This window comes from Crinia signifera, chromosome 11 (genome assembly GCF_055691185.1).
Source record: "Crinia signifera chromosome 11, ASM5569118v1, whole genome shotgun sequence".
Lineage (NCBI taxonomy): Eukaryota > Metazoa > Chordata > Amphibia > Anura > Myobatrachidae > Crinia > Crinia signifera.
The window spans coordinates 1,390,719-1,412,106 of NC_139227.1; the positions used below are offsets into that span (position 1 = coordinate 1,390,719).

At 45.4% G+C, this 21,388-nt stretch overlaps 1 protein-coding gene across 1 annotated transcript; it reads right to left on the bottom strand.

Annotated features, from left to right (window-relative positions):
- Positions 1-2,669: 2,669 nt before the first annotated feature.
- MEN1 (menin 1) lies at positions 2,670-21,203 on the bottom strand. The gene is made up of 11 exons (XM_083165600.1): positions 21,044-21,203; positions 17,823-17,908; positions 13,896-14,694; positions 12,913-13,121; positions 11,666-11,794; positions 6,496-6,536; positions 5,846-5,933; positions 5,420-5,556; positions 4,618-4,723; positions 4,382-4,534; positions 2,670-3,164 (listed from the first exon to the last, which is right to left on the bottom strand). The coding sequence occupies exons 3-11, from the start codon at positions 14,677-14,679 to the stop codon at positions 2,805-2,807; spliced, it is 2,007 nt and encodes a 668-aa protein (XP_083021726.1). The 5' UTR covers positions 14,680-14,694; positions 17,823-17,908; positions 21,044-21,203; the 3' UTR covers positions 2,670-2,804.
- Between the last annotated feature and the right edge of the window lie 185 nt (positions 21,204-21,388).

Here is a 21,388-nt window from a genome sequence, read left to right on the forward strand (position 1 = left end):
AACGCGTTTTGTCAATGCGTTTCGGGCAATACCCGTCGTCAGGACTTGTCCTGACAACGGGTATTGCCCGAAACGCGTTGACGAAACGCCAATAAAGCTGTTATTTTGATTCATCACAAGCCCCGGCGTGACGCTCTCTTCCCACTGCATACCTCCCAACTGCTGTGCTGATGAAATAGGGACACTCGTGCGGTGAAGCCCGGAAAGGGGGTGGGGCGTATGCAAATGAGGGTGTGGCTTATGCTAATTAGCCGCAACCTCATTTTCATACGAGAATAGACGCTGTGCGCATAGCGTCTATTCTATTAGATTGGGGGGTCTCCCAACTGCCACCCCCCGCAGCGGGACAATGCCTGCCGCGGGTGGGACAGTGGGACAGGACCCGAAAATCGGGACTATCCCGCTGTAATCATGACAGTTGGGAGGTATGCACTGTGTTATATTTGGGAGCTATCCCAGCCCCCAGGGCCAGCACCCGGGCAGCGTATCATTGCTATTCCCTGTTGGCACTGGAGTGCCGGGCTCCACCCTTGTATATATGTATATATATATATATAGTACTAGAATGTGTGATATTTCCTGCTGCAGTAATGCATGGAAACGCCGTTGTGAGCGTGTAAATGGCTGCTGTAAGGCTCGTTTAAAGCATGAACTGGAAAGGAGTGAGGTGGCAAATTAACGCACCCTGAAGAGGCAACCTTCCAATATATCAGCTCCTGTTGTCCAGAGGAGCTGAATGTACCTGTCTGCACTTCACTCCACATCTCCCAAGTTTTCATTATGAAGTAGAGATGGGTAATCATACGATGATTCATCAGTAACATCGGATTTATGGTTTCAATGTTCGATGTTTAACCCTGCAATGTTGAGGATTCAATGGTTCCTCAACATCGATAAATTTCTCCGCCAATGTTTTTCTCAATTATCCAATGTTTTTTTTGTGTGTGTCACTGTGTGGTGCTGTCACTGCTTTCGGCAGCCAGCTCACTCCATGTTTTATATTCATAGACAACTTAAAAACATATACAGTAACACACACCGGGCCAGATGCACTAAGCTTCAAAAGTGATAAAATGGAGAGTGATAAACCACTAGCCAATCAGCTCCTACCTGACATGTCTCAGACTGTGTTTAAAAAATGTATATACTACTGGCATAAGCATTTCATTGGTGCCAGTAATATACATTGCTGGCACATGGCAGCAATATATATATTACTGGCTTAAATTTTTTTGGGTGGCCAGTGGTGCTCCGTGTGCAGCAGGGTGGAGCGTCAGCTGCAAGCCCAGGGCAGCTGAAGTTGAATATGGAGCCGGGAGGACGGTGCCGGGGGACCAGCGCGGTGGACCGCAGGGTGAGTATGGAGAGGGGGGGGGCAGGGTGTCAGCTGCAAGCCCCGGGTGGCTGAACATGGAGCCGGGAGGACCAGCGCGGTGGACGTCGGGGTGATTATGGAGCAGGCGGGGGGAGCAGGGCAGTCTGCCGGGCTGAAAGCGTACACACACACACACAGCGATGATGGATGACAAACCATCCATCATCGCTGAACCACCTTACTAGCGATAATGCGGGAGCACGCATCATCGTTAGTCAGGGATCGTTGACCCATACACACTAAGCAATTTTCAGCTGAAAATCGTCAAGGGTGTATGGGCCTTTACAGCACCCCCCTTCAGTAATCACTTCACAGAACCCACACTTTATTAATCACCTCACCCTCTTTCCCTCTTCTATAAACACATGACAACACACACTGCTCAGATTCAACAGAATTATCTTATTAGACTCTTCCTTGTCCCAGGCTCCTTCCTAGGACGGGTCAGTCAGGCTCCGCTACTCGTGGAATGTCCCAAAGAGAAGTTCTGCAGGCTGTTGGTAATTGTAGTTTAACAGAGATACACGCTATTTACAGAGCACAAATCACCGAGCTAGACTACAACTTCCAGTAGATCCCACTGTACTAAGCAACGCTTATCCAAGCTGTAATAGCTATGTGGTGCTAAAAGCCTGATAGTATTGGTGTTATTGGTGACTAGCTAGAACAATACAATACATAAAAACAAGAGGTGATGTCATTTTTGGTGTTAAAATGCACAAGCGAGAGAGAGATTATATCACTATAACAACCTTATTTTAATAACACACACTAAAATAAAAGTCGCTTCAGAGCCCCTCATGGATTAGGTGCCCTGAAGCTAAACCATTGTTTCAAAGTAAATCCACCCAGACATGAAACACAAATATTAGGTCCCTTTTATACACAAATATATACATACCACATTCACTGCCAATATTTGTCCATATGTCCTCTTGCAAGCAACTATGTAGCCACGCCACATTTATCAGTTACCTGCAAGCACTTGCACATAGTATAAGGCATCCACCTGAAATCCAACCGATATCGGTAACCTGTAGTTACTGATGGAGCGCCTCTCTTCTAGCAGGGGTCTGAACCGCCAGCCCCCTGAATGGGACGCACGCACACGAGACGCTCGCACGTCCCCTTCCCTGCCGGTCCCCGACGATTGCCCCCACACTCATATTGTTCAGGTGTGTTTGTGAGGTGTTTTTTGTTGAAAAACTTCAGAATAAAAGTGAAAAGCGCAGAGATAGCAACCGTAGCTCTTTAACATAATCATTTTTCTGAAACACAGACAATATCATCTACATTTCTTGAACACCATAGATACACTTTAATGTGCTTATTATTGAGTCACTATATTACAGACACTTTTTAAAATACTGAAAAACAAAACATGAGTAACAAAAATAAATCCTTCTGCCTCCCCCTATTTCACTCACTCCTAGACTGATTTGCGCTGTCTTTTCAGATATCCCAGGTTGTAGTCCCTAGTACCAGGCCCTCGTACTCGCTTTGGCTGCACTTGTGACTGGGCCGTGAGCTGCAGTTTGATCGCACTGGAGTTCACTTTTGCTGCTACTAAAAGCTCTTTCATTCCTTTCATTTTCTGGCTCTGGAAGCTGAGTGTGAGTGCCTGAGCAAGCTCCGTTTCCTCCCCCTTCTGCTCTTGGGACGGGCGCTGAGGAGGTTGTACAGGTTCCCCAGGCCTGGACTCTCTGCGATGGGCCCTTCTTCTGGTGTCATCAGAGTCATCATCCTCATTAGCAGGGTCTGTGCTCACCATTGTTACCTGCTGCCTTACCTAATAAGTACCAAAAAGTCAGTCAGCTTTAAACACATACAGTAACATTTGTCAGTCTTCTAAATGCTTAGGAAACCATTTATAGTTACACATAATCTTCAATCTCTATCTTAGTTATACAGAGAAAAGAGCTTTTTTAGTAGAGACTCCCTCCTAGAACAAATCTATGTCCTCACCATGGCTCATCCCACAACTCATCCAATTTCAGAAATCGGTCAATAATGACAATGAGATCTCTACACTTAACCATATCTCCTGCATTCAACACCGTATCCAGACTTTGGGCCTACACTAGGTAAACATGGTCAAAAAATTTGATATGACAATGGTCAACACAGAGGGCCTTATTCTAGTTCACTCTTTCTGACAAAATCCTTCTTAGATGGACAAAACCATGTGCACTGCAGGGGGGCAGATGTAACATATGCAGAGAGAATTAGATTTGGGTGAGTTATTTTGTTTCTGTGCAGGGTAAATACTGACGGCTTTATTTTTACACTGCAATATAGATCTCACTTTGAAGAAAACCCCCACCCAAATCTAATTCTCTCTGCACAAGTAACATCTGCCCCACCTGCAGTGCACATGGTTTTGTCCATCTAAGAAGGATTTTGTCAGAAAGAGTGAACTAGAATAAGGCCCAGAATGGTGGACATGACCTTAACAAGCAGCATTGTTACCAGATAGTCAAGGTCATTTACTTCCTATGGGATTGGTTATAATGTTCTGGTTCATGGAAGTATATTGTTAAGCTACCGTGTTTGCCCGATAATAAGCCCTACACTTGGTTTTGGAAACTAGTCCAAAATAAGGCCTACCCCGAAATTAAGCCGGACTGGGGCACGGTGTCTGCAAAAGCAGGACCGGGGGCACGGTGTCTCCAAAAGCAGGACCGGGGGCACGGTGTCTGCAAAAGCAGGACTGGGGGCACGGTGTCAATGTTAATTAAAATAAGCCCTACCCTGAAAATAAGCCTTATGGTGTTTTTTCTTGAAAAAAAAAAAACAAGACAGTGTCTTATTATCGGGGAAACACAGTAACTATTTTATCCTCCAGTTCAGTAATTCAGATACGTCTATCAAAGCAGGTGGTCATTAGTACAGTAGCATGCAAAAAATGAAATAAAATGATTAACTATTGAATTGCTGATATAAAATACCATACTAACCCTAGTTATATATTTGACTCATTATTCAAGTTGCAAGTATCATACTAACCTGTGCATCAAATCTTCCCAGTGACTGGACGAGGAATGTGGCCCAGCCAACATGTAGCACGGGTGTTGGGCTGTCCTCTTCCCACTTACAGATCCCATCATAAAAACGCAAGAGGTTTGCAAAGCTCAAAGGATCCTGAAGAGAAGTACCAGCCTAAGAAAAATAAAATTAAGGAAAAATCTTTGCTAATACTCTCGTTTCACAAGGCCGAAATGAAGACTTTACTAGTAACTTACTGGGTTGTCTGATGAGGCTTCTTCTTTTAATAAGTTAGGTAACAAATCATTGGCAATATCAAAGAGATCTTTATAGATTTCCTCATCTTCCCGACAATAATTATACCTAAAGGGAGAGAAAAAAGTATAAAAAAACCAGAAAGACAAAAGATGAGAGATTACATATATGCTTGGAAAATAGAAGTGGAGTATCCTGTATGTAGTGGTGTGTATGTAGTGCAGTATACTGTATGTAGTGGTGTGTATGTAGTGCAGTATACTGTATGTAGTGCAGTAGTGGTGTGTATGTAGTGCAGTATACTGTATGTAGTGCAGTGTAGTGTATGTAGTGGTGTGTATGTAGTGCAGTATACTGTATGTAGTGGTGTGTATGTAGTGCAGTATACTGTATGTAGTGGTGTGTATGTAGTGCAGTATACTGTATGTAGTGCAGTGTAGTGTATGTAGTGGTGTGTATGTAGTGCAGTATACTGTATGTAGTGGTGTGTATGTAGTGCAGTATACTGTATGTAGTGGTGTGTATGTAGTGCAGTATACTGTATGTAGTGCAGTAGTGGTGTGTATGTAGTGCAGTATACTGTATGTAGTGCAGTAGTGGTGTGTATGTAGTGCAGTATACTGTATGTAGTGGTGTGTATGTAGTGCAGTATACTGTATGTAGTGCAGTGTAGTGTATGTAGTGGTGTGTATGTAGTGCAGTAGTGGTGTGTATGTAGTGCAGTATACTGTATGTAGTGCAGTGTAGTGTATGTAGTGTAGGAAAGCAAGGGATGAAAGGGAACTAATTAATAAAAAGTCTTACTCTTGAATGACTGCAGATGTCTCAGCCCAGGCCTTTAATGCCTCTCGCACATCTTTGTTCCGGCAATGATAAGCGGCTAAATAAATGTGAGGATACAAGTGCTGGTTTTCATAGTGCAACCGAGAGGACCGTATACCCTGTGGGGATGAGCAACAAGTTGGGAACTATACAAAAAAACTCACCAATTCCAAATACAATTTAGGTTTACGGGTAAAATATGGTACACAGTCCTCCAATAAATGGAAAAGCTAAATTATTTATTTTAAAAAGCAAATAAAAAAATAAAAGATCAATGCTTGATTCATAAAAAACACCCCTGAAAGCTAAGGCTTTAAAGGTTTTTAAAAAAAATCATGTGAAAATGCTGAAAACCACAAATCAATGATAAAGCAGAGAGGCCTAAATATAACCTAAAATAGACGTTACCTTGTGATAAAGCTCAAGAGGCTTTGGACGTCCAGGGGTTGAAGCTAAATCTTCAAGGTCTGCCAAATTACCCAAAGCCATTGGATATCTGTGGATAAACAATTATATCTGAAACATAAAATCCTCATTACAAAGTAGTAGACTTTACTTATCTTAGATCATATTAATTGTAAAGTAAAATAGTGCCAGGAGATGATTTTTTGTGTATTCCCTCCACACCCACAGGAGTGTGACCAGATCTCCCGCTTCCTAGTGAGGAGGGCACGATGAGGAGATCTTACAGAGAACAGCAGTGTATTAGGGAGGGGTGGGGCTTACTGATCACATACCGATCAAGGCTTTGCAGCAGCAGAGACAGATGAAACAACCAGAGACTTTCATATACAGAATACATATACAAAGTATTAATCTACAATGATAAACAGGAACACCAGAGCATTGCTGGATAATTACGTTCATTGCACAAAATTGTCTTACAAAATACTGTTTTTCAAATACAGATTAATGGAAGCCGGACAGTAAATTAACTGTATAATCTGTCAGTTAAATTAGTTGATGATTTGTAACATTTATGTAATATTGTTTCGGTTTACAATCCAACAACCTACATTCTACCGTTACATAAAATATACATCTTTATCTAGACTTACTTCTCTAGGTGTCCTCCATCATGCAGCACCCAAAGTAAACTCTAAAGTAAAAAACATACATTCATCCATATTAGAGGGAACATACAAACAAGACTAAAGCAAATCCAGCTATCCCGTAGAGCAACACAACCACACAAGAAGAGAAAGTATTGCTGGGTGCACTAAAACGTCCTTTTTTGATAATTATAAAATATAACTTTTAATGATTTTGCTGATAAAAAGGTGAAATATTAAAACGTTAGCGACAGATGTGAGAAAGATAAAGAAATTGGAATAAGTGTATTAAAACAGTGTCGGACCACTGCCTCATTAAATCCTTAATTTGCAGGGATACGATGTCCCTGTGTGTTTTTTGTATATTTGTGCAAGTACAAATAGATAATGATATACACCACCCGTCTCTGTGTGTCTTTAATGTACTTTTATTATTTTTTTTATAACCAATATACTTTAATTTCAGACCCAGTGATAGTTTGTATTCTTATTTTAATTTTTTACCACTGTAATATTTATTTTTTCGCAAAATTGTCAGATCTCACACTATCATACACACCATATAATTCGTAGATTGATAGTTCAATTTTTTTTGTATATTCTTGTTACTTTCTTAATAGAGGAGTCTCTGATTTGTATGAATGTTTTTTAAACAAAGTTGCAGAGGAATAAGCGGCTTTTGTATATTATGCCGTCCTCAGATCTGCTATGCTGTAACTGTTAATTCTGCAGCATGCAGTCTCCGCCGCCCTGGTACTAACTAGCTGCGATTTAGGCTTAGATATGCCTAATGTAGTATTCGCAGGTACCGTGGCGACTTGCTGTAATATCCCCTCTTGCAGAGGCGGACAGTGTTCTAGAGAATCAGTGGGCTGGCTTGTCAGTGACTTAGACGCCGCTCGCTGTCTCCAGCTGTCAGTCCTGCACTGTATACAGGTGACAGTGGGGACCTATAGGACACTCTTATTTTGAGCTAAATTCTATATCTCAATACAGTGGTTATTTCTTATCACAAAATACAAACACAATTTACCATGTGGACAGTGGCCCTAGTAGCCTACGGCTGTTTCACCTAAAAGGCTTTATCCAGGAATCAACCTGTTTGCCATCCTGGAGGGGTTTATATCCCCCGCCCTTTCTTAGGATTGGTACATTTCAAAAGATGCTTGTGGGAGGTATGGATAATGTATGATTGCCAGCACCTGTGGGGAGCTAGGTAACTGATAAGAAAGGTGTCACCACAGGTGCTGGCAGTCATACATTACCAGGGAAGCCCAGGAGCAGAGCATTGTGTCCTCCTGGAGAGGGGCATGCTGGGAGGTATGGATAATGTAGGATTGCCAGCACCTGTGGGGAGCTAGGTAACTGATAAGAAAGGTGTCACCACAGGTGCTGGCAATCATACATTACCAGGGAAGCCCAGGAACAGAGCAGTGTGTCCTCCTGGAGAGGGGCATGCTGGGAGGTATGGATAATGTATGATTGCCAGCACCTGTGGGGAGCTAGGTAACTGATAAGAAAGGTGTCCCCACAGGTGCTGGCAATCATATATTACCAGGGAAGCCCAGGAACAGAGCATTGTGTCCTCCTGGAGAGGGGCATGCTGGGAGGTATGGATAATGTATGATTGCTAGCACCTGTGGGGAGCTAGGTAACTGATAAGAAAGGTGTCACCACAGGTGCTGGCAATCATACATTACCAGGGAAGCCCAGGAGCAGAGCATTGTGTCCTCCTGGAGAGGGGCATGCTGGGAGGTATGGATAATGTAGGATTGCCAGCACCTGTGGGGAGCTGGGTAACTGATAAGAAAGGTGTCACCACAGGTGCTGGCAATCATACATTACCAGGGAAGCCCAGGAGCAGAGCATTCTGTCCTCCTGGAGAGGGGCATGCTGGGAGGTATGGATAATGTATGATTGCCAGCACCTGTGGGGAGCTAGGTAACTGATAAGAAAGGTGTCACCACAGGTGCTGGCAATCCTACATTACCAGGGAAGCCCAGGAACAGAGCATTGTGTCCTCCTGGAGAGGGGCATGCTGGGAGGTATGGATAATGTATGATTGCCAGCACCTGTGGGGAGCTAGGTAACTGATAAGAAAGGTGTCACCACAGGTGCTGGCAATCATACATTACCAGGGAAGCCCAGGAGCAGAGCATTGTGTTTTCCTGGAGAGGGGCATGCTGGGAGGTATGGATAATGTAGGACTGCCATCACCTGTGGGGAGCTAGGTAACTGATAAGAAAGGTGTCACCACAGGTGCTGGCAATCATACATTACCAGGGAAGCCCAGGAGCAGAGCATTGTGTCCTCCTGGAGAGGGGCATGCTGGGAGGTATGGATAATGTATGATTGCCAGCACCTGTGGGGAGCTAGGTAACTGATAAGAAAGGTGTCACCACAGGTGCTGGCAATCATACATTACCAGGGAAGCCCAGGAACAGAGCATTGTGTCCTCCTGGAGAGGGGCATGCTGGGAGGTATGGATAATGTAGGATTGCCAGCACCTGTAGGTATCTGATAAGAAAGGTGTCACCACAGGTGATGGCAACCATACATTACCAGGGAAGCCCAGGAACAGAGCATTGTGTCCTCCTGGAGAGGGGCATGCTGGGAGGTATGGATAATGTAGGATTGCCAGCACCTGTGGGGAGCTAGGTAACTGATAAGAAAGGTGTCACCACAGGTGATGGCAATCATACATTACCAGGGAAGCCCAGGAACAGAGCATTGTGTCCTCCTGGAGAGGGGCATGCTGGGAGGTATGGATAATGTAGGATTGCCAGCACCTTCTGGGGAGCTAGGTAACTGATAAGAAAGGTGTCACCACAGGTGATGGCAATCATACATTACCAGGGAAGCCCAGGAGCAGAGCATTGTGTCCTCCTGGAGAGGGGCATGCTGGGAGGTATGGATAATGTAGGATTGCCAGCACCTGTGGGGAGCTAGGTAACTGATAAGAAAGGTGTCACCACAGGTGATGGCAACCATACATTACCAGGGAAGCCCAGGAACAGAGCATTGTGTCCTCCTGGAGAGGGGCATGCTGGGAGGTATGGATAATGTAGGATTGCCAGCACCTGTGGGGAGATAGGGAACTGATAAGAAAGGTGTCACCACAGGTGATGGCAATCATACATTACCAGGGAAGCCCAGGAACAGAGCATTGTGTCCTCCTGGAGAGGGGCATGCTGGGAGGTATGGATAATGTAGGATTGCCAGCACCTTCTGGGGAGCTAGGTAACTGATAAGAAAGGTGTCACCACAGGTGATGGCAATCATACATTACCAGGGAAGCCCAGGAGCAGAGCATTGTGTCCTCCTGGAGAGGGGCATGCTGGGAGGTATGGATAATGTAGGATTGCCAGCACCTGTGGGGAGCTAGGTAACTGATAAGAAAGGTGTCACCACAGGTGATGGCAATCATACATTACCAGGGAAGCCCAGGAACAGAGCATTGTGTCCTCCTGGAGAGAGGCATGCTGGGAGGTATGGATAATGTATGATTGCCAGCACCTGTGGGGAGATAGGGAACTGATAAGAAAGGTGTCACCACAGGTGATGGCAATCATACATTACCAGGGAAGCCCAGGAACAGAGCATTGTGTCCTCCTGGAGAGGGGCATACTGGGAGGTATGGATAATGTAGGATTGCCAGCACCTGTGGGGAGCTAGGTAACTGATAAGAAAGGTGTCACCACAGGTGATGGCAATCATACATTACCAGGGAAGCCCAGGAGCAGAGCATTGTGTCCTCCTGGAGAGGGGCATGCTGGGAGGTATGGATAATGTAGGATTGCCAGCACCTGTGGGGAGCTAGGTAACTGATAAGAAAGGTGTCACCACAGGTGATGGCAATCATACATTACCAGGGAAGCCCAGGAACAGAGCATTGTGTCCTCCTGGAGAGAGGCATGCTGGGAGGTATGGATAATGTATGATTGCCAGCACCTGTGGGGAGATAGGGAACTGATAAGAAAGGTGTCAGCACAGGTGCTGGCAATCATACATTACCAGGGAAGCCCAGGAACAGAGCATTGTGTCCTCCTGGAGAGGGGCATACTGGGAGGTATGGATAATGTAGGATTGCCAGCACCTGTGGGGAGCTAGGTAACTGATAAGAAAGGTGTCACCACAGGTGATGGCAATCATACATTACCAGGGAAGCCCAGAAACAGAGCATTGTGTCTTCCTGGAGAGGGGCATGCTGGGAGGTATGGATAATGTAGGATTGCCAGCACCTGTGGGGAGCTAGGTAACTGATAAGAAAGGTGTCACCACAGGTGCTGGCAATCATACATTACCAGGGAAGCCCAGGAACAGAGCATTGTGTCCCCCTGGAGAGGGGCATGCTGGGAGGTATGGATAATGTAGGATTGCCAGCACCTGTGGGGAGCTAGGTAACTGATAAGAAAGGTGTCAGCACAGGTGCTGGCAATCATACATTACCAGGGAAGCCCAGGGGCAGAGCATTGTGTCCTCCTGGAGAGGGGCATGCTGGGAGGTATGATGTCGGGTAGCCAGCTTATAGGCTTCCTGCCAAAACCAACTGGAAGCTTCTAAAGACTGGTCAGACATCTACTGTAGCTCTTTGGTAATTATGGCTTTTCCCTTTATATATTGATGGATTCTATGGCTTTCTGAATAATACGTTACAGCTATTGTTCTCTACAACTTCTCTTCTCTTCCGATCCTACTTCAGGGAAGCTGCTCATCACCATTTCATGTACAGGAGACATTGGGCCTCATTCAGCAGGAGTAGTAGTTACCCTTACACAACCATGCAGGGGGCCGCCCAGCACAGACTAAGACCACCCGCATGCTGGGTCCCTTCTGCAATGGTATCACAGAGGTGTGTGCAGATAAGCGCTCACATCTTCGGGCTAGCTGCCAATTCAGAACTCGGGCCACCATGTATTGGGTCGCAGTATTTGTGTGTGAGGACTTCCAGGTACTGAGCCTGACCGGCAAACAGTCCAGACAACACAGGAGTCGCCCTGCTCCAATCACTGTATCAACCCTGAAAGCACTGCATCCCCCCCCCCCCCCCCCGACATTTAGAGGTACCAGGCTGTCCTACAAGGACTGGATATAGCAATATATAAGGAATACAATCTCTTGTCATTGGTTTTCAAACAGTGAATTGGAATAAAATAAACCAATATATTGGACTCACCTGCTGCAGCTGCAATAACTCCAAGCTGTCTGTGTGCGCATCTATTGAAGGGTTGATGGCACAGACCATAAAAGCCACTTCCATGTGACGGTCACACCGCAAGTATTTGCCATTTAAGTAGAGCCAGCTCTGGAGAGAGAAGGGAGAGGGGGGAAGGGATATAACACAAACTTTATTTATATGGCAGTATAGAACAGTCAGACCGTGGCAATTAGACACAGGAAACCGTCTCTTTTTCTGCCTGCCTCTGTGCTGACCTATAGCACCCATTCTGTAATGACATGGCCATACCCCTCATGTCATGCAGATTTGCATCTGTATATTTTTATTTCTAAGTTCTGTTTATATCCATTTTGGACGTACAGATGAACCCATCCAATCTTTGTTGTGGTTGCATGATTACTACGGTGTGGCACAGGGGTCATGATTTCAACCTAACTGGCTGAGTCTGTGTGTTCTCCCGGCATTTGCTTGGTTGGTTCAGATGCTCCGGTTTCCTCCTTCAGTATGAAGACATATTGGTAGGTTATCCGGTTGTTGACTATAGGATTCAAGTGTGGCATAGAATTTATACTGTAATCTCCAGTAGGCAGATACAGCCCTGTGTAATATATATGTACAATATACACAGATTTTCTAATGTCGCTTAGCTCACTCCTGACCAATGGAGAATATGGTTTTGTACCAAGCTGCCGTTTATAAACAGAAATGCCTAGAAGTGGGCACCATTTGTTAATGCCAGCGTAGGTCTCAAGTGGTCAGGAACTTGTCGGCTTTCTTTGTTCAATGTGGACCCAATGTGCGAGTTCCTGGTTATGTAAGGTGCACTATATAAGTATGAGATGTCCCTCCCATGCCTGGTGAATACAGTGTAACAATAGCAATGTACTAAGATGTGGGATCTACATAAAGTAGTGTACACACAGTGCAATGTACTTTCTATTCAATCAGGATCAAATATCACGGCACCGTATACACATTCGATCTTCACTATATCGTCTTGTCTGCACAGTCTATTATTCGACTCGATTTCAAAGTTGCAGAACTCCATCAGAACTTCCTGTGGTATATCTATTATTGGGAGTATAGACAATAAATTTTGTAGATCTTAAGTTATAGTCAAATAAGTGTGATTGTAAGCTCTCTCCACCCTGTATATGCCACCTCTTCCCCACCCTGACTGTGGGGTCTTCAACCTCAATCATATATTCCGTAATACATACACATGCAAATACCTGACACCTCACCTTTTCTGCTACACCAGGACTCACAGACTGCCCTCTTCGGTCCTCATTACCCTTGCCATGCCAAGTCACTTCAGCTGTCTGCTCCCCATCCTTGCCAAACACTACCCATGCATGGTCCTCAGAGAGAGCTAGATGCACATCAGAAAGACCTAGGGCCTGGCAGGCAGCCACAACTGCAAAAGCCACCCCAGGAGAATCAAGCTTTGTGCCTAAGAGAGGTAGATGGAATCATTAGTACTCATTTGACCTAAATATTTAGCATGTCATTTTATGTTACAAAACGTAGAAGCAAGGCAGTAACCCCGGTGTTGGCAGTAAACAATAAGTTAATGAAAAATATGAGGAAAGATTTGAGTGGTATGCCCGGCTCAGCTGCGCTGCCGCAGTGGGCTGTCCTGTAAAAATTCCTGGATATACCACCATGTAGTAGGTGCGCGCTAGTGGTGCCTCCAGCGGAGCACCACCTCTAAGACCCACCCCCCTGTGAAGACCCCCCCCCCACCATCTCCGCTCCGGCGATCGGGGATGTTCAGGGCGGCTCGAGAGTGCTCAGGAGTTCTGAACCTCCCCGAGCCTGCCGCCTATGTCACTGCGGACTGTGACTGGCGACTGGTGCAGTGGTGGCAGGGAAGCTCCGGCGTGCAGACGCCGGAGCGGAGGTGAGGGGGGAGCCCTTCCTACATCCTTTGGTGGGTTTTGCTGGGGCAGGACAAACCTGCCCTGGTAGACAGTGAGGACCGTGTAAATCACATGCATTGTTCCAAACCTGAAGCACATTACTGCAACAAATCATTAGCTACACTATACTTAACCCTAAATGTAATGTATATATAGGTCCAATGTAGCAGCACTCTACGCAGTATCCGTAATAGGTTTGATAAAATTGTATTTGCAAAAATTCACAAATATTCAGCAGGGTATTACTTGTCACTAATAAGTGATGTAAGTCTAATACGGATAGCAACAAATGTAAGCAATCTTACCAGTTACAAAGCTGAAAAGTGACTGTATATGTGCTCTGTCTTTGAAGTACGATCGACTTAGACCATTCCAGATGACGTCGGATACCCTACGGATTAACTCCCGACCTGACACATCATCTTCTCGAGGATAACATGACAAATCCACCGCCCCTCGCGTCTGAGCTGTGAATCGTGCATGTAGTGCTTGGACTACCGATAGCTCCAGGGTCGGAAAGTATGGTATTCCCTGTCGGGGAATCTCGGACTTGGTATTCTCATCAAGCTTTCTTTTGCTTTCCTTCCCTGGTCCATTCTTTGTAGCATCTTCTGTAACAATGCTCTCTTCGTGTGCTGCTTCTTTGTCCTTCTTTACTTCAGAAGTGTCTCGTCCTGCTTTATTTACCTCCTTTTTTGCTGTTCTTCCAGCTGATTTTTTAGGACCAGTTTCTTTTTCTTTCCTTTCTTGCCCTCCAGAACCTGCCTTCTTTGCCAAATCACTTCTACCGCCTCTTTTGCCTTGTACGGACCTAATGCCACCACGGGTTCCCTGGCCTATGGACTCTCCACGTTTTGCCTTTACACCTTCTCCACCTATTTTAGATAATAATTCAGGCCCTCCGGGAATACTGGTCACATTAGTGGGAACCACACGATTAACTGCCAAAAAGTGCTCTACAAAGCCTAGAGTAAGAGACAGCAGAGCCAAATCCGGCTCTGGGCGAGACAGCTCCCATTGGAAGAGACTGATCAGCGATTCCAAAGAGCAAAGAGGGAAAAATGACTTCTGGGTGGATAGAAGACCCATAATCCTGAATTCAGGCTGTGAGGAAGAAAAACAAGACAATGTTCATATACACAGAGGTCAATGATACCAAGATCAAACATAGTGATTAAAAGGGAAAAACAAACAAACAATATATTCAATTAATGGTAATTAAATTATAGTAGTTATTTTTATGAGCAAATAAAATTAAATCCGGCTGGTAACAAGTAACAATCTAGCTCTGTAAATATTTGCAATGCACAATTTGAGACTTTATGGATTTCTTGATTCTTTGCAGAAAAGATTTAGGTCACATTTTGCTGAGACTATTGGGGGTATGCAATGTGCCGCCGGTATTTCCGACGTGGGAAATAGCGGCGGCTCCCTATTCAATGCTGTTATTAACGACAGCATTGATGCGGGATCACGGCAGAACGTGCACGACTTCAGAAGCGGACGGGCCCATTCTACCGATAACGGCTGTGGATTGTTGTTATCCGGGCCGCAGATCGACAATCCCCGGCCGTTTTCGCGGCCACGCCTCCTTTGCGCCTGTCGTTATATGGTTGATCTGACCGCAAACGGGCCTGGAACACGGCTGTCGGCGGTTAACGACTGCCACGATCCCACATTGCATACCCCCTATGGGCCCAATGTTAATTTGGCCCCTGTTTTCAGTGCTTACTGTCATCTTGGATTGCCACTTTTATACAGCGATGCAGGATAGATTAGCCCAGATGGGAGGATATCATATCTCACTCCTCTGGTGACCGTGTCCGTGCCCTGGGTGTGCATTGTAAGACCCCCCCCCCATGGTATAATATTGTGTACACCTGAAGTTTGGGACTCCTTCAGCTTAGGGTAGCACCCAGCCACCTGATCTGAACATTAGTTCACGGTTTGGTCCCTGGTAGCCATAGACTGCAAACTGACGGCACAATGTCGGTAAGACCTAAAAATGTACACAATCTGCTAGTCTTAGGGATGGATTTGGGGCGCGGCTCCCCTTGGGTTGGTGTGGCTGGGTTACCACACCCTAACATTTATTTAGCACTATTTATTTTTTACGAATATTATACTTTCTAGCACTTTCAGTTTTATAACACTTTTTAACCCCCAGCTTTTGCTTCCTTCTTATTAACACACTAACACTTTAGATTTTTATTTGTGTGCTGCCCAGGGTGACTGGCTGTCGCCGACTTCTTTGGGGTCCCGCACTCCTGATCCAAACCCCCAGAGATAACAAGGTCATTGTAAAGCTGATTGGTGGGCAAATATTTATTGGCCAATTAATATACCAAGAACCTCGAGTTTTGATGAATAATGTGGAGTGTGCATCTGCACCATGTGTCTTTTCTTTGCAGAACTACAAGTCCCAGCATGATAGCACCTCATATAGGTAGGGTGCGCATTCTAAGAACCCCCCTCCCCATGACCCGTGTCCTGGCTGTATCACATCAGCCTAGTCTGAATGCACTTCCATACTACTCATGGCGAGCACGCTGCACATTCATTGGCGCATGTGAACAGCATTTGGAAGCCAGCTGCAGATTTGGGATGTGCTAAAGGACAAGCGACAAAACTCTACAGTCAGCCTCTGTGCATGTTAAAGAAGACGTAATAATCTGTTTTTCAACAAAACTGCTGAAAAAAAAGTGTTATCACTGTTTGATACAATTGCTGATGATTATTTACAGAAAGTAATCTTTTAACAGAAGAATGAATGCAGACACAATGTTATGATACACAAATATGAATGGCCAATAAATCTATCTTCAGAAAGGAAAGGCGTACATATGGGACATTAAATTGGCAATAACACTAGTTCCCCTTCATTCCTAAATATACAACATGCACCTTATCTGTAGTACAGATGACTCAACGCCATATCACATACAATCGTCAAGGTCACAAATAGCCTTTTTGGTGCAGGAACAGAGATTTCCTGTCCTTTGCGAGGGGCGGCTTGTGCAGTACCATGGGTGCCATAAGCCACCAGCTGGCGACTGAGTGTTCATCTGAATTAGGACCATCTATTTTTAGCTTAGACAGATTGTCTACATCGTTCTTGTGCTTTCCCATATACAATGTTGGTAAAAAGATCGTTCTGTCTTCAAAGAAGCAGCTGACATAATTTTACCAATAGTTCAACTGCAATAATTGTCAGGAATTCAATTGCCCCTTTGATATAACGTACCATTCTGGAACAGCACATCATGGTCCTTATTCAGATCTGATCACTGCAGGTGGGGCAGATGTAACATGTGCAGAGAGTTAAATCGACAGGACATTGCAGCGATGCCCAAACGTGCCGAATTGTATTGCCCCCAAAATAAAAACATAGGATTGTATAAATAATACCTGAATAAAGAAATAATACCCAACTTGGACATTCACTCAATACTAAACTTGCAGCTGTGCATCCGATACACAATGTCATCACTAGACCCTAAACGTACACCATAGATTAGGGGTGTTGCACTCCAGCTGCAGATATCTAGTGTTCATTCAAGCACCCGCTATCTTTGAAAACCCATGCAGTTCCTCTTCCCTGCCTGGGGTGTTGCTGTCTGCTGTGGTGTTTCTAGCACAGGTCTGGTTTGCATACCAGTGCTGATATACAGACCACACTGTGCTAAAAGCACTACAGCAGGCAGCGACACCCCGGGCAGGGAAGAGGAACTACATGGATTGTCAAAGATAGCGGGTGCTAGAATGAACACTGGGGTACTTGTTTAGTTTCACGGTGGCAGTATGGTCACGCGCTACTTCCTGGGTCTGCGCTCGCCCACGCTGCGGGCTCGGTGACTCGCTACACTATCTAAGATCAACTCCATGCCAACGTGGATAGTGGGGGTATGAACTAACCAAGTTGGCATGGAGTTTCTATTAGAAAGTGTGGCGAGCGCAACCCAGAAGTAGGGCGCGGCCATGCTGCCACCGTGAAACTAAGCAAGTACCAACACTAGATATCCTTCATGTCGGCAAAACTGTGGCAGGGCATGCTGACATGTGTAGTTCCCCAGCAGCTCGGGATTTTTTTGTCATTACATAAAATGTTCTGTTCTTCAAGTACAAAAGTCCCGGTTTAGGCCGAATACCCTCCTGTCATATACATCTTTGTTCTTCCTTTATTTTAAAGCCAAACTACCAGGACAAGTGGAAATACGTTCCTATAATTTTACCTTCAGTGACAACAAAGATGAAGTCGGGGGTGGATGTTATGGACTGGAGCAACTGCAGTAGAGAATTTTCATTTTAATGTTCTTCCCTATAGAAGAAAACAGCATTATTTCCACTATCAGTCACAGATCCAATATAAGATAATAGAAACAGCAACTTGTTTGGTTATGTCCTAACCAGCAGCTGTTTCTCTGCATCATCTCCTGAACATCTAATTGACCTTGTCACGAACATAATGTTGGGACCAGTGGAGTGACCACGTTACCATAATGCACTGAGTGCACCATTCACCCAATAAAGGCATCAGTGTGGGTCTGGTTTCACCATAGCAGACCACATAATGCTGGAGGGTTGCCTCTTATAGCCAAAACCAGCCTCTGTTATCTTGAGTCTGATTGAGGTTTATAAAAGAAAAAAACATTGTGGACAAACTTTTTCTTGAATTTCACAGGTACATTACAAACCTCCCAACCATTCCACCTTTCATGGGACAGTTCTGATTCGGAGAGAGAAAGAAAAGAATTCCCAATTCGGGGCACTCATTCAACGGATATTTAATGTGATGAATCCTGGTGAGAATATTCACCGCCAAATTCAATGTTAAAATATAACTTTTATTTTTATTATCTAAAAGTGCTGAAAGCCAGCGAAGTATAGACAAACATATATAAGTGCAAAAATCATAGAAATAAAGTGATTAAAATATATTGCACAGTGTGTGTGTTTTATTCTGTTCTGTCCTCCTTACGTGTCAGTGTATGATACCACAGAAATTATATTCAACTATTGCGGTATTGTCTATATTACATACAGGGTATCTATAACACACAACACATGTGTTCATTTCAGCACTCTCGCTTTTTTTTTTTTTATTACTACAGATTGATATACTAGAGGATTGAAACAGTGTTGCTTTGTGTTTTATATAAGAACACTATAATACAATGTAGCCACAATTCAGTAATTAGATGTAGTTATCTCCCTGTCCACTGCTTTGTGGTGTTAGGTGTGATTTACTGTAGATCACTCAGGTATGGTGTGTACTGTTCCAGCTAGTAGGCAGAAAGTTTTGCAGGAATTGAGCTGTATAATACAGACAGATTTATATATATATATATATATATATATATATATATATATATATATATATATATATATATATACATATATATATATATATATATATATATATATATATATGTATTTTATATTCATTTCCTGTCAACTCCTAAAGGTGCTCAGTTATGCTTTTGATAGGTTCGAATGCATTTGAAACAGATGTATGGTTAAATATGTATAGCACTGATTTTATCAATAATAACCCGGACTGATAGGTCTACTTTGTTACTTTATAATATGGGCTCGTGTATATTTGAATACGTCTTCGTCCAACCTTTGAACTACTCTTAGGATTTTTTATTACAGTATGCTGCCGGACTGAGTAATCATGTATTATACAGCTCAATTCCTGCAAAACTTTCAGCCTACTAGCTGGAACAGTACACACCATAATACCCCTTTTACGCCGCCGAAAAATCCGGGTCAGCGCCGGGTCAGACATGGATCTTCGGCGGTGTAAATGGGGTCAAGCTGTGTCCATTTACACGGTTGTCTACCCAGGTCCTGGGTAGAACACGGTCAGGACCAGTGTAGAGGCCGGTGTAAATGGTCCCTCTGCGGGTTGAGGCACCTGCAAGGGGGCCGTGCACAGCGTGGGTGTCTGCGGCTGCTGAGGCGGGGGGGGGATGCTGGCTGCTGCTGTAAATCGTAACTCCCCTGAAGCCGCGGGGTAATCATACATTACCAGGGAAGTCCAGGAACAGAGTATTTTCTCCCTGAAGGAAGGAAGTGATGCAGCTGGGCCCCCAAACAGAAACTAAAGCAATTGTGTTACCAATCACTATACTGTGACTAATTGCAGATGAGAAAATGTAAATAAAATTATTAAATTTAAGGGCGGTTTCACACGCTCCGGCTGACGGCACAACCCCGCCTGGCAAGAAACCATGCTATGCACAGAAGTTTACAATGGTTGGGATGGCCACAGCCCAGCAGCCATCCTTTCCAGTGGTGACATCTGCCTGCAACCTGGCGGCCGGACCGTCCCGTGTGAATGGACACAATCCTGTCCATTATTAACTACTGTGTATGGCACGGCTTTTGGCCTCAGCCGGAGCGTGTGATACAGTCAGGGCCGGCGCCACCACTAGGCAGCCTTAGGCATTTGCCTAGGGCGCCGGCCACTGGAGGGCGCAATTTGAAGCAGATCCCCCCACCCCTGGCGTTCTGCATCCCCCGTCACCCCCCACCCCTGACAACCCCCCCGTTGAAGGACGCAGAGGCATCCTTGGCACCCCCCCTGTGTGGAGCGGCTGGCCTGCTGCCACAATACCTGGACCCCCCCTGTGTGGAGCAACCAACCGGGACCCAGTGCCGGCAACCCCGCCCCCCCCCCCCGTGTGAAGCAGCTGGTCTGCCGCTGCGATGCCCGGAACCCCACCACAACCCCCATGGGAGCCGGGGAGGGAGCCGGCACCCCCCCATGAGGAGCGGCTGGTCTGCCGCAATAACAGGACCCCCGGGGAGCAGGTGAGCGCCGGAGCACCCCCACCCGCCTGGGGCGCTCCGGTGTCTGGCATCGGCCCTGGAAACAGCCCTAAAACCCGAGAATAAATATACACCTGAATACCACCTACAGGAATAGTTCATTTTCTTTACTTGGATGCATTTAGTTTTTTTACAAAGAGATTGGAGGCAACATGACCCATGCCAGGAGGGACAAACTGCTCTGCTCCTGGACTTCCCTCTTACTGTATGATTGCTGTCACCTGTGTTGAACAGGTTAACTAGTAAGAAAGGTGTCACCACAGGTGCTGGCAATCACACATTAAGGGAGGAGTCCAAGAGCAGAGCACTGTGTCCTCCTGGAGAGGGGATATACTGAAAGGAATGACAGTCTGGTCTGCAGAAAAGGATGCGAATTGACTATAATGGGAGAAGATTTCATGGAGAGGTATCTGCACATGGTATTATACATATATGTGACCATTATACATGGCCCTAGCAGCAGGGTGCCCTCATGTTGATCTTCCTATGGGACCAATAGAGAGATTGTGCTGTATTACTGCATTACCCAGGTAGCAGGGATTTATCAGTAGTCAGACCTCGCACCAGCCCTGGGTACACACACATACAAATATTACCACGTTCCCCGAGCACTCACCGGATCCCGGACAATGCGGCGACTACTTCCGCTCTGTGCGTTCCAGCGGCAGGAAATGCGTTCCACAGAGTGCACACGAGCGGCCGTCCCACACTGACCGCACTCACTGCGCACGGATATTTGGCGGCACTCCCGAGCGTCCCCCGCACACTGGATCCTCAGCCCGCACACTGCGCACCCTGGCGGCCGCCCGTGTCCCGCGTACAGCGCATGCGCGGTAGGTTACTAGGCATGGCCTTCCCTATAGGTTACAGCTGCGACTCCATGTTAGAGCTGTCATTTATTTTACAGCGGGAATGAACTTCCCTCTCTGCCGAGTTGCTTACAAGGCCTATTTGTAGTAGA